The sequence below is a fragment of the Haemaphysalis longicornis genome, unplaced genomic scaffold, assembly GCF_048455015.1.
Source record: "Haemaphysalis longicornis isolate Haplotype H1 unplaced genomic scaffold, Haemaphysalis longicornis Haplotype H1 scaffold_10, whole genome shotgun sequence".
Lineage (NCBI taxonomy): Eukaryota > Metazoa > Arthropoda > Arachnida > Ixodida > Ixodidae > Haemaphysalis > Haemaphysalis longicornis.
This window is the reverse complement of record NW_027526204.1, coordinates 73,465,063-73,480,390: the sequence shown is the minus strand read 5'-3', so window position 1 is coordinate 73,480,390 and position 15,328 is coordinate 73,465,063. Positions and strand designations below refer to the sequence as shown.

At 48.6% G+C, this 15,328-nt stretch overlaps 2 protein-coding genes across 9 annotated transcripts in view; both read right to left on the bottom strand.

Annotated features, from left to right (window-relative positions):
- LOC144158759 (cell adhesion molecule Dscam1-like) overlaps window positions 1-15,328 on the bottom strand; it is a 207,011-nt gene that overhangs the window by 116,091 nt on the left and 75,592 nt on the right. Inside the window, exon 1 of one of the 8 annotated variants that reach the window (XM_077689870.1) lies at window positions 5,286-5,484. The exons of 6 other annotated variants lie outside the window; for them this stretch is intronic. In XM_077689870.1, coding sequence (XP_077545996.1) covers window positions 5,286-5,469 — 184 coding nt within the window. In that variant the 5' untranslated portion in view covers window positions 5,470-5,484. Of the gene's footprint in view, window positions 1-1,200; window positions 1,346-5,285; window positions 5,485-15,328 lie in introns of those variants that run through there. One more of the 8 variants, XM_077689873.1, reaches the window with a different exon arrangement.
- On the bottom strand, window positions 9,825-12,645 carry LOC144158051 (cell adhesion molecule Dscam2-like). Its single transcript, XM_077688721.1, has 4 exons — window positions 12,520-12,645; window positions 11,696-12,120; window positions 10,316-10,440; window positions 9,825-9,963 (listed from the first exon to the last, which is right to left on the bottom strand). The coding sequence occupies exons 1-4, from the start codon at window positions 12,599-12,601 to the stop codon at window positions 9,825-9,827; spliced, it is 771 nt and encodes a 256-aa protein (XP_077544847.1). The 5' UTR covers window positions 12,602-12,645.

Here is a 15,328-nt window from a genome sequence, read left to right as displayed (position 1 = left end):
TACACACGGACGTTTTTGCTTTTCGCCGCCATCAGAAAAGCAGCCGCCGCGGCCGGGAATCAAACACCCGTCCTTGTGCTCAGCAGCACAACGCCTTAGCCACTGAGCCACCGCGGCGGGTCACGTGATCTGAATTCCACCACCAAAGCCAACGAAGTTTCAAGGACGTCCTGTACGGCCGCGTTTTGCCGAATCAGCGAGTATAGGAAGAAAAACAATTCGTCAAAATTAGCGCTGAAAAACCGCTGGATTTGCAATTTAACGGTTTTTCTTTTATCAATGAGGATATTCGTTTTAGCAGGTGCTTTTTTTTTAAATGGCAATAGAAAACACCGTTGATGATGCATTCTCCCTGAAAATGCAAGAAACGTCGGCCTTGATTAACACAACATTTCCAACTCCCTTCGCGCAGGATGCAGGAGCCAGCCCGCTGAACCCCAGGAACGACGCCGCAAAGAAAGACATCAAGCGAAGCCAGACCACGCGGGACATGTGGTGAGTGACGTTCCGCGACCATCATATTACGGGTAGGTAATGAAAGTGTACAATAAACCTCGTTAGAACGAAGTCCACGACTGGCTTCGTAATACGCGATGCTTCGTTGAAAGCGGGTATGGTGTGCTCTTTATACATCGCTGTTGGGATCGACCATGAGACACTTCGATTACAGCGAGGTTTGGGATAGCGCAACTTAGTTATAACAAAGCTTCTGCTGTGGTAGCTATGCGGTCGAACTATATACAGCTTCTGCGGAGATACACGATGCATTTCCAAGAAGACAACGGCGGCGTTCACTAGCGACGCTTCACGCATACGTCATTCACGTCTCGTGTGTAGCTCCCGTCCTTGCGCCTATTCGTTTGTGCAACAGGCAGCATGAAATCTGTTCTTGCACGAAAGGTTTGCCTGAGGTTCAGATACACTTTGACACTATTCCGTTGGCACAACTAAGCTTGCCTTGTCGTGCGCGGCAGCGCAGTACCAATGCAAACACAGCCGTGATCTCAGCCATTGGGTTATGGCCTCGCCTGGCCATCGTTACGTTCAGCCGTTTACGGTTAGTTCCTTCGCGTAATTATAATCGCTTGTGAACGTTTCTAACTTGGAAGACCTCCTCTGAAATATTGAAAGCATGCGTACCGACAGGGTTTGAAATTTTTTCGCTACAAACATGTAGTGCGGTACCTTGCTAACATTTACCGTGTACGACGAGCGGCGCCGTAAAGCTTGCGGTACCGGCGCTGTTCCTCGCCTCGCAGGTGTAGTTGCCGACGTCTTGAGGCCGTAGACTGGCTATCCTCAGGGTGGCGCTGGTCTTGAACTGTGCCATCACGGACACCCGATGGTCCGCCTCCAGCTCTCGGCCGTCTTTCAACCAAGTCAGGTCGTGCGATCCCGATGAGCCCTTCTTGACCACGCAGCTAACTACTATCTCTTCCCCAAGAGTGACTTCCGTCGGAAATGAAAATTCCCTCAGTTTGGGCAAGGCTGTAAAGAAACGACCAGGCGAGAGGCTATTCGCTATTCTCGTCGGCGGCCTGGGCGTCCAGTATTGACGCAGAGGATTGCGAGAAGTGCTGCAGAACACTTACCGTCATCGCTTCCTGCAGCCGGAGCAAAAAGTGCTTGAAACAAAAGCGACGCTATCGCCGCGGCCAACATCATCTTCATTTGCGTCAGAGCGTACCCGAAAACCTGCACTGATGCATCCGTTGCCTCAAAGTTCCCGCTTTGGCGTCGACGGCGAAGCGACTGCACCGTTCGGAAATACTTCCCGAGGACGCACCATGAAAAATATCAAATGGGCTGGACGACTAGCGACAACTATCGGACAGGTTCGCAAGCCACTGTGGCGGCATTTTTCAATTCGATGAAGGGCTCAGTTTTCAGAAAATTAAGTAGACAGCTGGTGAGTAGGTAACATTGTTTCGAGCAGTTGTTGCTACAAAACAAGCAAATAAAAATAGCTATAAGAGCGTGCATTTGCGCCAGAAAGTTCTAAATAAAAAATATATATTTATGTTTTGATGTCATAAATGTCTGAACTTTTCCGACGTCCCATTCCGTGCATTTTAATAGTGTCCATTAACAATGGCAGCTTTCGTCAGTGCACAAAAACAGCTTTTTGTAGCGTAAGCTACACTGGCCGAGGCTGAGCAGTTTCGCGTGGGCCGTGAAGGGCCGTTCTGCGCAAGCGCGAGGAGCATTGGATTGGTTTGGATCGGATTGAATTGGCTTGGATTGGATTGGATTAAATTGGACTGTGTTGCACTGAAATCCAATCTAATTGGAGTACGGGTGTGTAGAGAATTGGGTTTGCACATTCGCCGGTCTGCGCATTCCAGAGGAGTGACGTCATAGCCGCGGCAGACGCAATGGCGCCGGCGCGTGCCTAGCTGTGTGCCTCCGTTGCGCAGTAGCTAAGTCTGACGCTGCTCAGGTGCCGCAGGAGCCGTACTGCGCATGCGCGAGGAGAAGTGACTGGACCGGGATGTACTGGATTGGATTGGAAATCGTTTTAGCAGCAGTTAACATAATCAGCTAATTCTAGACCACCAGGAAAGCTAAGATAACCAGCTGAACCTTAGCTCACGCTACGTATACCCTGGCATAGCCGAGCTAAGCCACTGCTAATTTTTTATGCAGTTTTCATATGGTCGCCGTTTCCGACAAGTGCCTTCGCAGTGACCCACTTCCCCTTCCAAAGTCCATTTAAAATGTTGAATTCCTTCAAATACTACATTTGAGCAGTGGCAGGCTGCCATGCGCAGCTCAACGCCTACAACCCAAGACAAAGCCTTGGACTGGGCAGGGAAGGTGACAACGGCGTACGATGTATAGGCTGTTTCCGCTTTTGCCTACCTGACAATAAAAATGGCAGCATCTCCACTCCGTGGATGATGGCGAGGGTGCGGAGTACGGAGACTCGAAATGACGTTCAAGTTGCGCCCCGAGTGACATCCAATTTGCGCCCCGACCGTCATTCGATTTGAGCCGTGAGTTGCACCTTTATTCTTCCCTAAATGAAACTTCAACTCACGGCTCAAATCGAATTTCGCTTGATTTTCGCTTGATGGGGGTGTGCGCACGGATGGACGCGGACGGACATTGGGAGGTCCTAAGGTACTCCGCACCTAAAAAATGTTCTGACCACCACCACAACCTACCATATTTTCTTCAGTCTGCGTGTTGTCCAGCTCTAGTCCATCTTCATGCCTACTCATTAGTATGTGCCCAAACCACCTCAATCTTCCTTTGTCGAAATATGTTCAAAGCCGTGACCCTCACGGTATCCCGGATATGAGGTGATCATTCTTCAGTGGCTAAGGCGTTACGCTGCTGAGCACGAGGTCGCGGGTTCGACTCCCGGCCGCCGCGACCGCTTTTCTGATGCAGCCGAAAAGCAAAAACGCCCGTGTGTACGAGATTTCGGCGCACGTTAAAGATCCCCAGGTGGTCGAAATTAATCCGGAGCCCTCCACTACGGCGCGCCTCATCGCCTGCGTTGCGTCGGCGCGTTAAGCCCTAAAATCAATCAATCAATCGAGATGATCATTCTGACTGCTTCTTTTCCTTGTCACGGCATGTCCACTCCAGCGGCTACGCTTAATCCCGTTTAATCTTCCAGCTGCTGCCGTTTTTCACGTCGAACGTTCGAGCTGCATACGTCATCATACGTCATCACTGGTCTTCACAGCTGTCAAAGTACTTGCGGAAGGGTAGTTCTGAAATCTCTTCCCAGTTCTTCCGTCCCGTCTGGATTCTTCTGCAGACTTATTTTCACGCGTCTGTTGCGTTGACTGCTGAGCCTAAGCAAGTTGCCCCTTTCATCAGGAACCGTTCAGATTTTTTTTATGACAGTAATGCAAAGCCTTCGTCAAAATGTTCTAGGTCAAGCCAAAAATGCATAAATCCTCCCTCGAAAATTCCAATTACAAGCTTAACTCTGGAGCGAGGATAAACGTTTTATGCGAGAAAGCTGGGGAGAACAGTTTCCTTGCTTACTGCCATGAAATATTCTGACCATATTAAACGTTAAGCTTTTGCTTTGAACTATTTGTGGCGTAGTACTTAGAAAAGTTTGACCAAGACTGTACGTATAGTCTTCTGGGAGGGAAATAATGCCACCGTGCAAACACGTACATCGGACGGGTTTATGCGTACTGACATTGCATGCAACACTTGTTGCCGGTTTCGGTGCGTAGCAATTGCACGAAGGCGCGACGAAACCAAAAGTTTGTGAGAAATTGTAGCACGTACGGACTAGAGCTTTGAGGCATTGCAACGTTCGCTAGTCACCGAACTTTCGTATAAAAGTGAACACATTGAAAATAATGCAATTCCATGGTTATCACCAATATAAAGCTTAGGTTTACAGCAAGACACTTATCACCTGGCGGGAACTGTTACGGGACCATCGATTGCTAACGTCTTCCTGCCGTACTAGAAGCACTAGTTCCTAGGAACTAGTACTAGTTCGTCGGCGTACAGAATACGTATCTTCAGAACTCAATGAAGAGCTTGGGCCGGCCACTAGCTATGGTGTAATCATAGAATTGTTCTGAAGCTGTACTGAGAACATTTGGTATTACCTTGACAAACGCAACCTCCTCCCCATGCGTGGCTAGCTCTTATTCTGCTAGTGCAGTTGCTTCGTGTTCGTCTGTTAAAATACTGCACCTTCCACCGATTGCAGCTGACCAAGTCATGGAATTCATGCGATTAGCCTAAAGAATCGATTCTCAGATACACTGTCAACTGTTCACGCACCACATCGACCTTATCGGTTTCTTTCAGTCCACGGATTTATCTATATCTTCTTAGCCTCTACCTTCAACCCTGTTCCTCATGAGCACCTGCTATAGCATAGTACAACAGTTTCGTCCCTGGTACTAGTCCCGAAAATCTAATAGCCTTAGCCTGATCGGTGATTGATAAGATTACAACCTGAAGCCGAAACAGCGAAACAGCAACGACGTCGCCAAAGATAAAAACCATAGAACGCCAGTTTCAAATCCGAAGCATAGCCTTGGACATCATGAAAGAATAGGCGATGCAAGAGAAGTTCTTTAGGCCACGGGATCCGGCCTGAAATGCTATCGCATGAAAAACCTCCGAGCCCGAAATGTGGGAAGCGTTTGTGCATACAACCAAGCAAGCTTACGTTTACCCTAAGTATACATTACATTGTGACGAGCGCTCCGAAACAGCGTCTGTCCAAGTAAACATGGCGAAGATTTTTCAACCTAGACACGTGACCGCACGAAACGACGCAAAAAGCTCACCTAACACGGTTAGCGGCACCGTCACGCTCCCGGAGGCAGTTCCGTAAGAAGCAACGCAGGTGTAGTTGGCCACGTCCTCTGGTTGAATTTCTCTTATTCCCAACGTCACGCTGCTTGCCGACGGCCTGAGAAGCGACACCCTGCGGTTAGCTGTCAGGTCTGCGCCGTCCGTCGTCCAGGTCATTTCGAGTCCTTCTCCGTGCCAGCTGGCCTTGGGCACAAAACAGCTCGCGATGGCATCGTCGCCCAACGCAAGGTTCGGCTGGAAACCCACGCTCTGCGGTCTGGGAGCAGGGACAGCGGCTGAAAGCGTTGCAGCAGACAGGAAACCTGAATACCGTTACCGTAGAATGAATGCTTACGCATTTGCAGTTAACATACCGTCCGTTCTTGCGGGTGACCACTCGATAAGCGCCCAAGCCATCGCGATCCACAGGAGGAAATTCGCTGACAACGCCTTCATTACACCCTGTCGCCGGTACAGGAACTGACAGAGCTGTCTAGAAGCTTGGTGGAGCAGCCCCAAAATGACCCAACGCGCTGAGGTAACAAGGGCCGGGGCTCTTCGTGGAGGCTTCAAGAGTGTAGCGTGTCGCTTGCGGACGACTAGCGCCCTAACGTGGCCGTTTGAAGAAGCGCCAGGAATCAAATTCAACCGCGCGCGATTCAAGCGTGCCCGTGAACGTTGATCGTGACCGTGGCTTTCGTTAAAGTCAGCAGCTGCCTGCATCACTGCTCAGTCCAGGCAGACGTGTATATTACCCGTTTCACCTGTGGTGTAGCTCCGGTAGAAGCCGAGCGACGCATTGCTGCAACGAAACATTTTCACCACTGTTCAGGTGCCTGTGCGTTTTAAGTGCAGAGCACTTAGGGGGCTCGCCTTGTCGTCGTAGCTCGCTCATGGAACCCAAGTAGAGCCACACGGCGTTCTGTCGTAGCGGCTGTGGTCGCGGCGTCCCACAGAGGCTTCGAAATCCAAGCGGTTTATATAGTCACAAGCGTTCGAAACTCGTGAAACGCTGGCGCTTGTCATGCATCTTCCCGTTTTTTAGCGCAAACAAAACTGTACGTACATTTGAGGCAAAATGTACGCAATTAACCGGAGGCGCCCGCGTTCATTTAGTTAGGAACGCTCGCTGGGTTGGTTTTAAAGACGATAGTCTTCCTTGGGCTACTTAAACCCAGAAATTTTGGTCTGTCTGTCTGTCTGTCTGTCTGTCTGTGACCCGATTCAGCCACCCGACCAAAGTAAAACAAGGCCTGCGCAATAATTTTATATAGTCACAGCTAAATCTGCCCGTCTAAGTCCGGTGTAATGTTCATACTTGTCAACATTGTTGAACAAGAACAAGACATTACGCAAATATAAGACAACAAAATAACAAACAAGTGATATTTGCAGTGTTCTTTTATGAAAAAAACATAGATGCTTGATTTTTGCTACATGAAATACTAAATCCACTGCAGAAAAAAAAATCACTCCGCCGTCGCCTGCTGTCGCGAGCGCCACTCAGATAGCTTCTGGCAGCATTTTAAGAAATCAAGCGGCAAGAGTTACGAAAGGTTCCACTAGATAGGCTCCACGTTCTGCTTGGAACGCACGTGGACTAGGGAAACGCGGTACTATAAGCATTGAAGTATGGCGCCTCAATTCACGCGATTCTCCGCCGTACGGCAGCGCTGGCATCGATCCACCCGTCCTGGAGGAGTGGAACGCGGTAAATTTAAATCGACTTGAGCGAAACTTTAGCGAGTTTACCTTGAGATGAGCGCGACGGAAGAGGAACAGCATGAGAGGTAAGCGGGAAAACGAAGGGAGGCATTTACTTGGCAAATGTCGGCAAATACTATCGTCTTTTGTCGACATTTGCAACGAAAGGAGCAGATACGCGGCCAATTTTTTTACGGTGGTAAGCGAAAAAAAAGTGGCAGTGCAACGCCAGCACGTGCGGGAGGTAAAGCAAGCACAAAAAGAACGGAACTCCCGCTGGCGCCGTTTCAGGCAGGGGGCGCGCGAGCAGTGCGAATGCGGGAAATTTGAATTGCACTGGGTGGTAGCAGTGAGCGGATAACGGCGCTACAGTCTATTATGGCGAATCACTGCTCTGCACTTCCGACAGCTTTCACATTGAGTTGAACGGCTTTGATTTTTCTTCAATTGTAACGCTTAAAATGGTGAAAAGTGCTTATGTTCAAAGCTTACCTTGAATAGAAACATTTTTTTTTTCAAATATTCTTTTTGTGAATGTGAGGAAGGGTGATTAGAATTTAGAAAGCACGGCCCAATTCCATTCTCACAATCTGCCGATCGTCTCCGATCGTCTCCACACTATGCCGATCGTCTCCACACTACGCAATCCCTGCTGCACATTAAACCGTAGAGAAGATGTCAATCCTTAGGAGGCAAAAAAATGTGCCGTTGTAAAACTTGCGGGCCGTGGGTGCGATAATGAATGTGCCAGATGGGCTCCAGATGTGTTTTCACTAAACAAAGCGGCGCTATTTACCTAGCGGGAACCAATAATGCAGAATCTTTTTAAGATTCAGGCGGCTACGAGGACGACAATAGTGTAGTCGGGGATACCGTAGATGAGATAAACGGCGACAACCGATTGCTTACCACCGCACTTCGCGCCAAGCACAAGCAGTGTTCGCCGGCTTGTGCCGAAACGTCCGCTACGGTGGCCGCAGCCACTGTACAGAACTTGTGCGATGTCAGCGGCCGCGTCTTTTGGGCGACTATTTCAAAAAGCCCACACTTTCTTTTTTGAGCGCTCAACCGAGGATCATGTCCTTCCAAGGAGAACATGCGGGGGATTTGAACACCTTTAGTTTTTCGGCGGTCCGGGCGGCGAGAGCAGCAGATCAACACATCGGCCAACGGAAGCCCCCAGAGGGCCCAACCATCGTGACTCAGCGATAAAAATCACGGAATCAATACGCTTCTCTCTCTCTCTCTCTCTCTCTCTCTCTCTCTCTCTCTCTCTCTCTCTCTCTCGAGCGGTATATGATAGTGTCACAACAGATGAGACGTAAGGCATCAGTAACAACGACCACGATAAAAATATTTGCACAAATACGAAATTTCCAGGGATGCTCTCATGCTCTAACTCGTTCATTTGAGGAGAGAGAGAGAACTGTATTTTGGTGAAAGGATCAGGGCGCGGTGGGCGCGACCCTGAGGTTCGCGATGACTTCAGCCGCACTCACGAGCGCCTTGCGGCGCTGGGGGAAAAGTCTAAAATTTTAAGGATGCTTTCGTGACTTTGCCTCAGCATAAAGCTCGAGCGCGTTCATTTATGGATGAGCAGAAAAATTCCTGGTATGTTTGAATAGCTTCGCAAAAGTATAGAGCTCGAAGACGTTTTGATTTGCTATCCAGTCTTGACTAGCTCCCTTTCGCTGGCGACAGTTACGTAAAAAATGGCAGGCGAACAAGAAGCGATATAACCCAGCGCTAAAGAAATAAACACAGAAGCAGCATACTGTCCGCGGAATACGCCAGCTTCTCACACAGAACAATAACCTAGCACGTGGAGATGCCGCCGGCGATCTATGTCGGCTTCCGGGCGGCGGGAGAGCACAGGCCAAGCAGACAGCAGCGTACTGTTGATCCTGCTTACATAAGGTACTTTAAGCGGCCATCGAGGCAGTTTGAGTTGAGACAACCTTGAAGCCAAGCCGCCGCAGAAGGCGCACGGGTCGGGAAGACAACGGGTCAACTAATCTACGGAAAACAATCTGTTGAACGCACGCGTCGCGGAAGATTACGCAAATAATTAATGCAGCGCGCGCGCCACTATCACGCTTTCAGTTGGTGGGAATGTTCGATCTAAAGGCCGTAAAAGCTCATGTGACCAGACCGCCCTGTTGTTACCTAGCCGTTCACTGATCACAGCACGAAGTTCGTCAGTGACTGCAAATTATTCCCAACCTGGTGTCGGCCTAATATATTTCCCTCTAATGCCATTCGCATGCGTTTTTTTTTTTTTTTCAGCCGCCATCTGCTTCTTTCCGTGTTCCTGCAGGGTATCGATGGCACCACCAGTATTGCTTAGCCCCGGTATCCGTCACTTAAAAAAAAAAAAAAAAAAAAGCGATGTGCAGTCAAGCCGAAATTCAGTCAAGTGCATCTTATGCTGCGCACTTTTACTGCAGTTTCACTCTGCTTTCCCTGTGGGCACTGCTGCATCGTGGTGACATATGCCCCAAATTAATCCAAAGTGTGCTAGTGCCCATATATGCAGGGTGGATATACGGCATATTATGGAGGAAGAGGTGACGTGCAAAAAAAAAAAAAAAAAAAACAGATGCCGCTGCGTTTAGCGATGACGATGGTTGAAACGAGAAGCTTTCTTGCGTGCTACAATCAGACGGCGAAGTGCCACAATCAAAGCCGCTGCAATCGAAGTCAAAGCGTCAGCGATCAAACTGCAAGCCGCCTGAGAGTCAAAATCCAAACTCAGATCCAAACTCAGACGGCAGCAAACGAATACCTCGGCAGAGAGCTGAGCGCCCTCATCCATTGTCGTCGTTAGGCTATCGTCGCCGTCCAAAAACCAAGCTGCCAAAGTCTTCAACCCAGCCCAATTCCGAAGTCAATGCTAGCGCTATGAACTCGAACGAAACCCTGAGCCACCCGAATGCGATGATGGAGCAGATAGACGTCGCCAGATAACTTGCGGGACCCCCGTTAGTTTCCAATTACGGGATGTGTATTTTACTTGCTTCATCATCATCATCATCACGCGCCATCCCATTGTATAAATAAAGTTGGCTTTCCTGCAGCGCGTTTTGGTGATGACAGCGCCATCAGTGCAAGAAAGCTTCGCTCTAAAAAGTCCCGCAAACTATTTGAACTCAAAACATTATACAAAGGTTTGCCGCACCCAAACGGCGAAAAAGCACGCAAGGTTAGCGTATCTGGAAGCCCACTGTAGTGTGCAAAACCTCTGGACGTTATATTTGCAGTTGTACTCAAAACCGCAAAAACGGGCACACTTCTGAGCTAAACGACGTGAAAGGCTCACCGAACACGGTTAGTGGTACCGTCACGCTCTCCGAAGCAGTCCCATAAGAAGCAGCGCAGGTGTAATTGGCGACGTCCTCTGGTCGAATGTCCCTTATGCCCAACGAGACGGTGCTTGTCGACGCCCTGTGCAGCGACACCCGGGGGTTAGCTGTCAGGTCCGCACCGTCTCTCGTCCACGTCATTTCAAGTCCTTCTCCGTGCCAATCCGCTTTGGGTACGGAACAGCTCGCAATGGCATCGTCGCCCAATGCCAGGTTCGGCTGGAAACCCAGGCTTTGGGGTCTAGGCGCCGAAACGGAAGCCGGAAACGCTGCACCCCGGACATAAACTTGGTATTTGTTGCAGCGCTTGAACTGCTGGCTTCGCTGAAACTTACGTACCATGGGTAGCATTTGCTGGTAGCCACTCAAGAAGCGCCCAAGTCGTCGCGACAGTCTTCATCCATTCGAATAAGTTTGCTGACGACGCTTTCATGGTAGCAGGAGTTCAATCCGTGAACCGGAGTGGTCGAGACGAACCAACGCAATGGTGAAACGGTGCGCCTTCAGCAAAGTTTGGTAGTAGCAGCGTGGCTCTCGGACGACTAGCGCCGCGTGGTGGGTGTTTGGGGAAGTTCTTGAAGTGAAAACCAATCGCGCGCAACTCGATTCGCTGCATCAACGCGCGTCGTTGTTGGGGTTGAGAAACCGCACCGCCTTGTCGAACTCGACAGCTACTGTCGTAATTGATGTGTCCCCGCAAACTATTGCATCACCAGCACATTACCAAGTTTGTTGAAGTATGACTTCCCACGCGCTTCATATAACTTCACCCTTGCAACTTTTACAGCCTCTTGACGTTCCAACACATCGTTGCACAGCCTACAATTATCTAAACAAAACGAAATATAAGCAAGGAATCTTTAAAGCGTGGTATAGTCGTTCTGTGAAAGTGCATTGTACGTCGGGTACCTTTTCAACCTGTGTCTCTAACAATTTAGCATAAATCAACGCAGGTACGATATGCACGCATGCGCGTACGTTTAGACGAAAAAAGAAAAAAAAAGTGTTCCGAGTGCTGTTAGCACGCCGAAACAGATTTTAGAGATGCGGTGCTGTTCCCAAAACCTTCTTCCACCATGATTTTAAAACTACTTATGGAATATCAAGGAAAACTGCGCACGCAGTGCTTAACATGAGAGCGACGCGTAGCCGTAGCTATCCGCATTACCTTTTTTATTTCGCCAGTCTTCTGTAAGTATTGATATGACGTGCGCAGTAAATATTAAGAAACACCATTTGAACATGCAGACAATCCAACCTTCTGCAGACCTGAGCTTTCTATACACGTAGACAACATGTCGAAGTGGACAAGCAACATCAGTTCATAATAAAATCACTGAGCTGCGGTGCGATCTTAGATGCTCTAGTTGAGCTTTCAGCAAACCAACCGCCTTCACGTTCACTAAGCGCAAATCAAGACGCGTATATGTCATTCCCTGGATCAGACAGTGCAGCCAGCACGGCGGTATACCTGTGACAGCGAGGAACGCAGAGAACTGATCGCTTCCATCCGCATTCCGGGCCACGCACGTGTAGTTGCCACTGTCTTGAGCTGAAACGTCCACGATGGTGAGCGCCGACACGGCACCGCCCTTGTGCGACGTCACGGTGAGGCTCGTCGTTGGCTCTACGCGGATGCCGTCTTTTTGCCACGACAGTTCGAACGGGCCCGCGCTGCCTTTTCTTAGTTCGCAAATGACGGCAGCCGTATCGCCCGGTGAGAGGCTCCCGGGAAATTTGAACTCCTTAATTTTCGGACGGCCTGGAAGTGAAAATCTGCGCTATTATTGCGCTCGATGCGAATTGATCTGCCGTTAAACAAGTGCGAAATACAATGCGTGATTCCCGTAAGAACCACTTTTGTCGCGTTTGTGCGTGTTAACTGCTGCAGTGCACTGTGTCGCGTAATGCTGGTAGAATACTGATCGATGGCAGTTGTCACGTAGAGATTCTCACGCCATATTAATAAGTTTTGGCAGATATGGTGCTGGTAAAACAAGTTTCTTGGCGAGAATTGAGGTATATCGCCCATAAAAAATACAGATCTGTAATCCTCGTCAAACTTCGGCGTAAATACCAATAGCATAATGAGTTCTGGTAATTTAAAGGAATTTCATCAGCAAGGATTCGCACTGGAAAGCGGGTGACAAAAGTTTCATACCTTCCGAAAGTGCGTATGAGTCCTCCACAGCCGTGACAACCAACTGAAGAACGCAAAACACGAACATTCCATATCGATACATAAGGACTTTCTTGACCTCGAGTTTCCCGCAGCGTGCACACAGCCTGCGTTCCAAATGTGTAAATGGCGCCCAAACGCGCGAGCGTGCTCTGGTCTGCGTAGAGGTTCGACGGTTTGTGGACAAGTAGCGCCGCGTAGCCATAATCGGACGAACGAGAAGAAATGCCGGGAAAACCGAACTCTACGAACGTTCACGGCAAGGAAATCTCGTTTTGCTGAATCGCTCGCGGCGGCCCAGCCAGGTATTCATGTTAGAACTTTTGCTGAGTCCTTCACAGCTGCTACGGTAACGTCACCAAGAACAGATTTCAAAAATAGCAAGTTACAATACAACTCATGCCGCGATGAAAGCAATCATCAGTAATTGTCCCGATCAGTTCGTATTCACCGGGAAAGTGCTGTAAGGAAACATAAGTGGGTTGTCCGACGCGACCGAAGCTGGCAGTCGTGCCCAAAGAGGGGACGAAACGCTGCTCAGATGCCCAAGCAGCATAATGCCCAACGAAGGGAAGCTTGTTTTAACCAATTTGCGACCACTGACCATGCACGACGAGCGGTACGGTGAAGCTCTCGCTGCCAAAGCTGTTCTCCGCGATGCACGTGTAGTTCCCGACATCTTCCGGCCGGAGCGTCGAGATTCGCAGCGTGGCGCTACTCTTGGAGTGCGCAGATGACACCGACACTCGACCGCCGTCTTTTAAAACGGTCCCGTCTTTGTGCCACGCGATTCGGTACGGCCCCGCCGTCGCTTTCCGGACCACGCAGGTGACGATGATTTCGTCGCCCAGGGCGAGTTTCGGAGCAAATGCGAACTCCATAATGTTGGGAAGGCCTGAAAAAGTCGGTTCCAGTTATTCCAATTACTTTCCTTTCCAAGCGAGACTACCGCAATGTTGGCTGCACATCTGAATCGTTCAGGCTGTCTTACCTCCTTCGCTCGCCGAAAGCTCCCTCGCAGCCACCAGAAACAAAAACGAGAAGATGGAGAGTTCGTTCATGGTCCAATCTTGAAAGGTATACCACTTGCTGAAGCTTTAAAAAAAACTGCCTTGTTCCGCTGCTGAAGTCACACCAGATGTGTTCGAAAAAGCATTTCCGTGCTCATCGTATCAAGAGCTGAACCCCGAATGCGCCAGGAAAGCCCCGCAAACCAGGGAAGCAGCAGTCGGCGGGGACCTGGACGACTAGCGGCACCTACTGGCACGGTTGGACACTTGCGTTTGCGTTGGACAATTGCGTTTCGCCTTCGGTGGCTCCTCGGCGCACGTTTTTCGAGCCTTTGAAAACACCGCCACCAAGTTTTGACTTTCATGTGGTTGCGTAGAATTAAAAAAAAAAACGACGGTAGCAATAATGTCCACACTATGAATTCAGAAAACATCACATTCCCTTGTTTGAGCGTCAATCCTTTCGCGCAGCATCGAGCTTATTATCGACAGGAGGACTGCGCGATTCAGGTCAACGCAAAAATGTTGTCTACGATTACAAACGAAATGAGGAGAACGCGAATATTACCCGGGATGCGAACATTATTTTATTATTAATAACATTATTACAGTTAACTGCAATGATAAAGCCCATGCTATAGTATGGGTTTTATCATATCAGTTGAGTCAGCAGCGCCGACTGCGCAACTACATAAATTGTAAGGAACGAGAAATTGAAAGGAACGAGCAGTCCAAGCAAGTGATAGTAGTACCGCCATTATATTTCTTTATTGTCATTGTTGGCAGCATACGTCGCAAATAAGCCAAACTCATTAAACTGCGCCAGGATTTTTTGAGGTATGGCTAAACAGCAGCAAAAGTAGCAAACCTCTTCGTTTAGAGGAATCAGTTCTCCTTCCAAAAGCGGAATTTAGATAGCCAAGATGTGAAAAAACGATGCCACAAAACGGTGCGTCAAAACAAAAGCGCGTTCAATGATCTCGAATGCTCCAACGTGCAAACGCGTGCTTTCAAAGATGCCGTAACAGCAAAGCGTTGTTGCATCAAACATTTGATACATACATAAAAACACACACACACACTCGCATATATATATATATATATATATATATATATATATATATATATATATATATATATATATATATATATGTGCGAGAAAATAAGGTAAGAGACACACGGGAAAAACATTTCAAAAAATAAAAGTTTACTGACGTTTCAGGAAGAAGGAAGTCCTCTTCCAGAAACGTCAGTGAACTTTTATTTTCTTATAATGTTTTTCTCGTCTGTCTTTACATATATATAAGATAAACGGTTAGGCTAGTGAAGGTTAAATAGTAAAAAGAGGGTCCCCCTTCGAAACGTCGATGTAAAGTTATGTTTTCGAAGTAAACTTATCTTTTTTACTGCACCCCGTTTATATATATATATATATATATATATATATATATATATATATAGAGAGAGAGAGAGAGAGAAATGTCATATTTCCTGGGTTAAGCTACAGGAAGTTGACCTGGAAACCAGGAAAACAGCAGTGGCTTAGCACTTCATGTAGGTTCGCCGTAACTGCTGTATCCTACACCAGCGTGACCCATCAGCCGCGAGCTTTTACCGACGTTGTGGCTTCGCTATATTGTTCGCGAGCGGTCACAATTCGTTACAGTGCGAGTTTTTGCCTAGCAACTCCCAGGAGACCACAAAAGCGGCAACTTTCGGACTTCGGTTATCCAAACTGCCGTTTGACCTTGCAAACATTCGTTTTCGGAGTCAACTGCGCT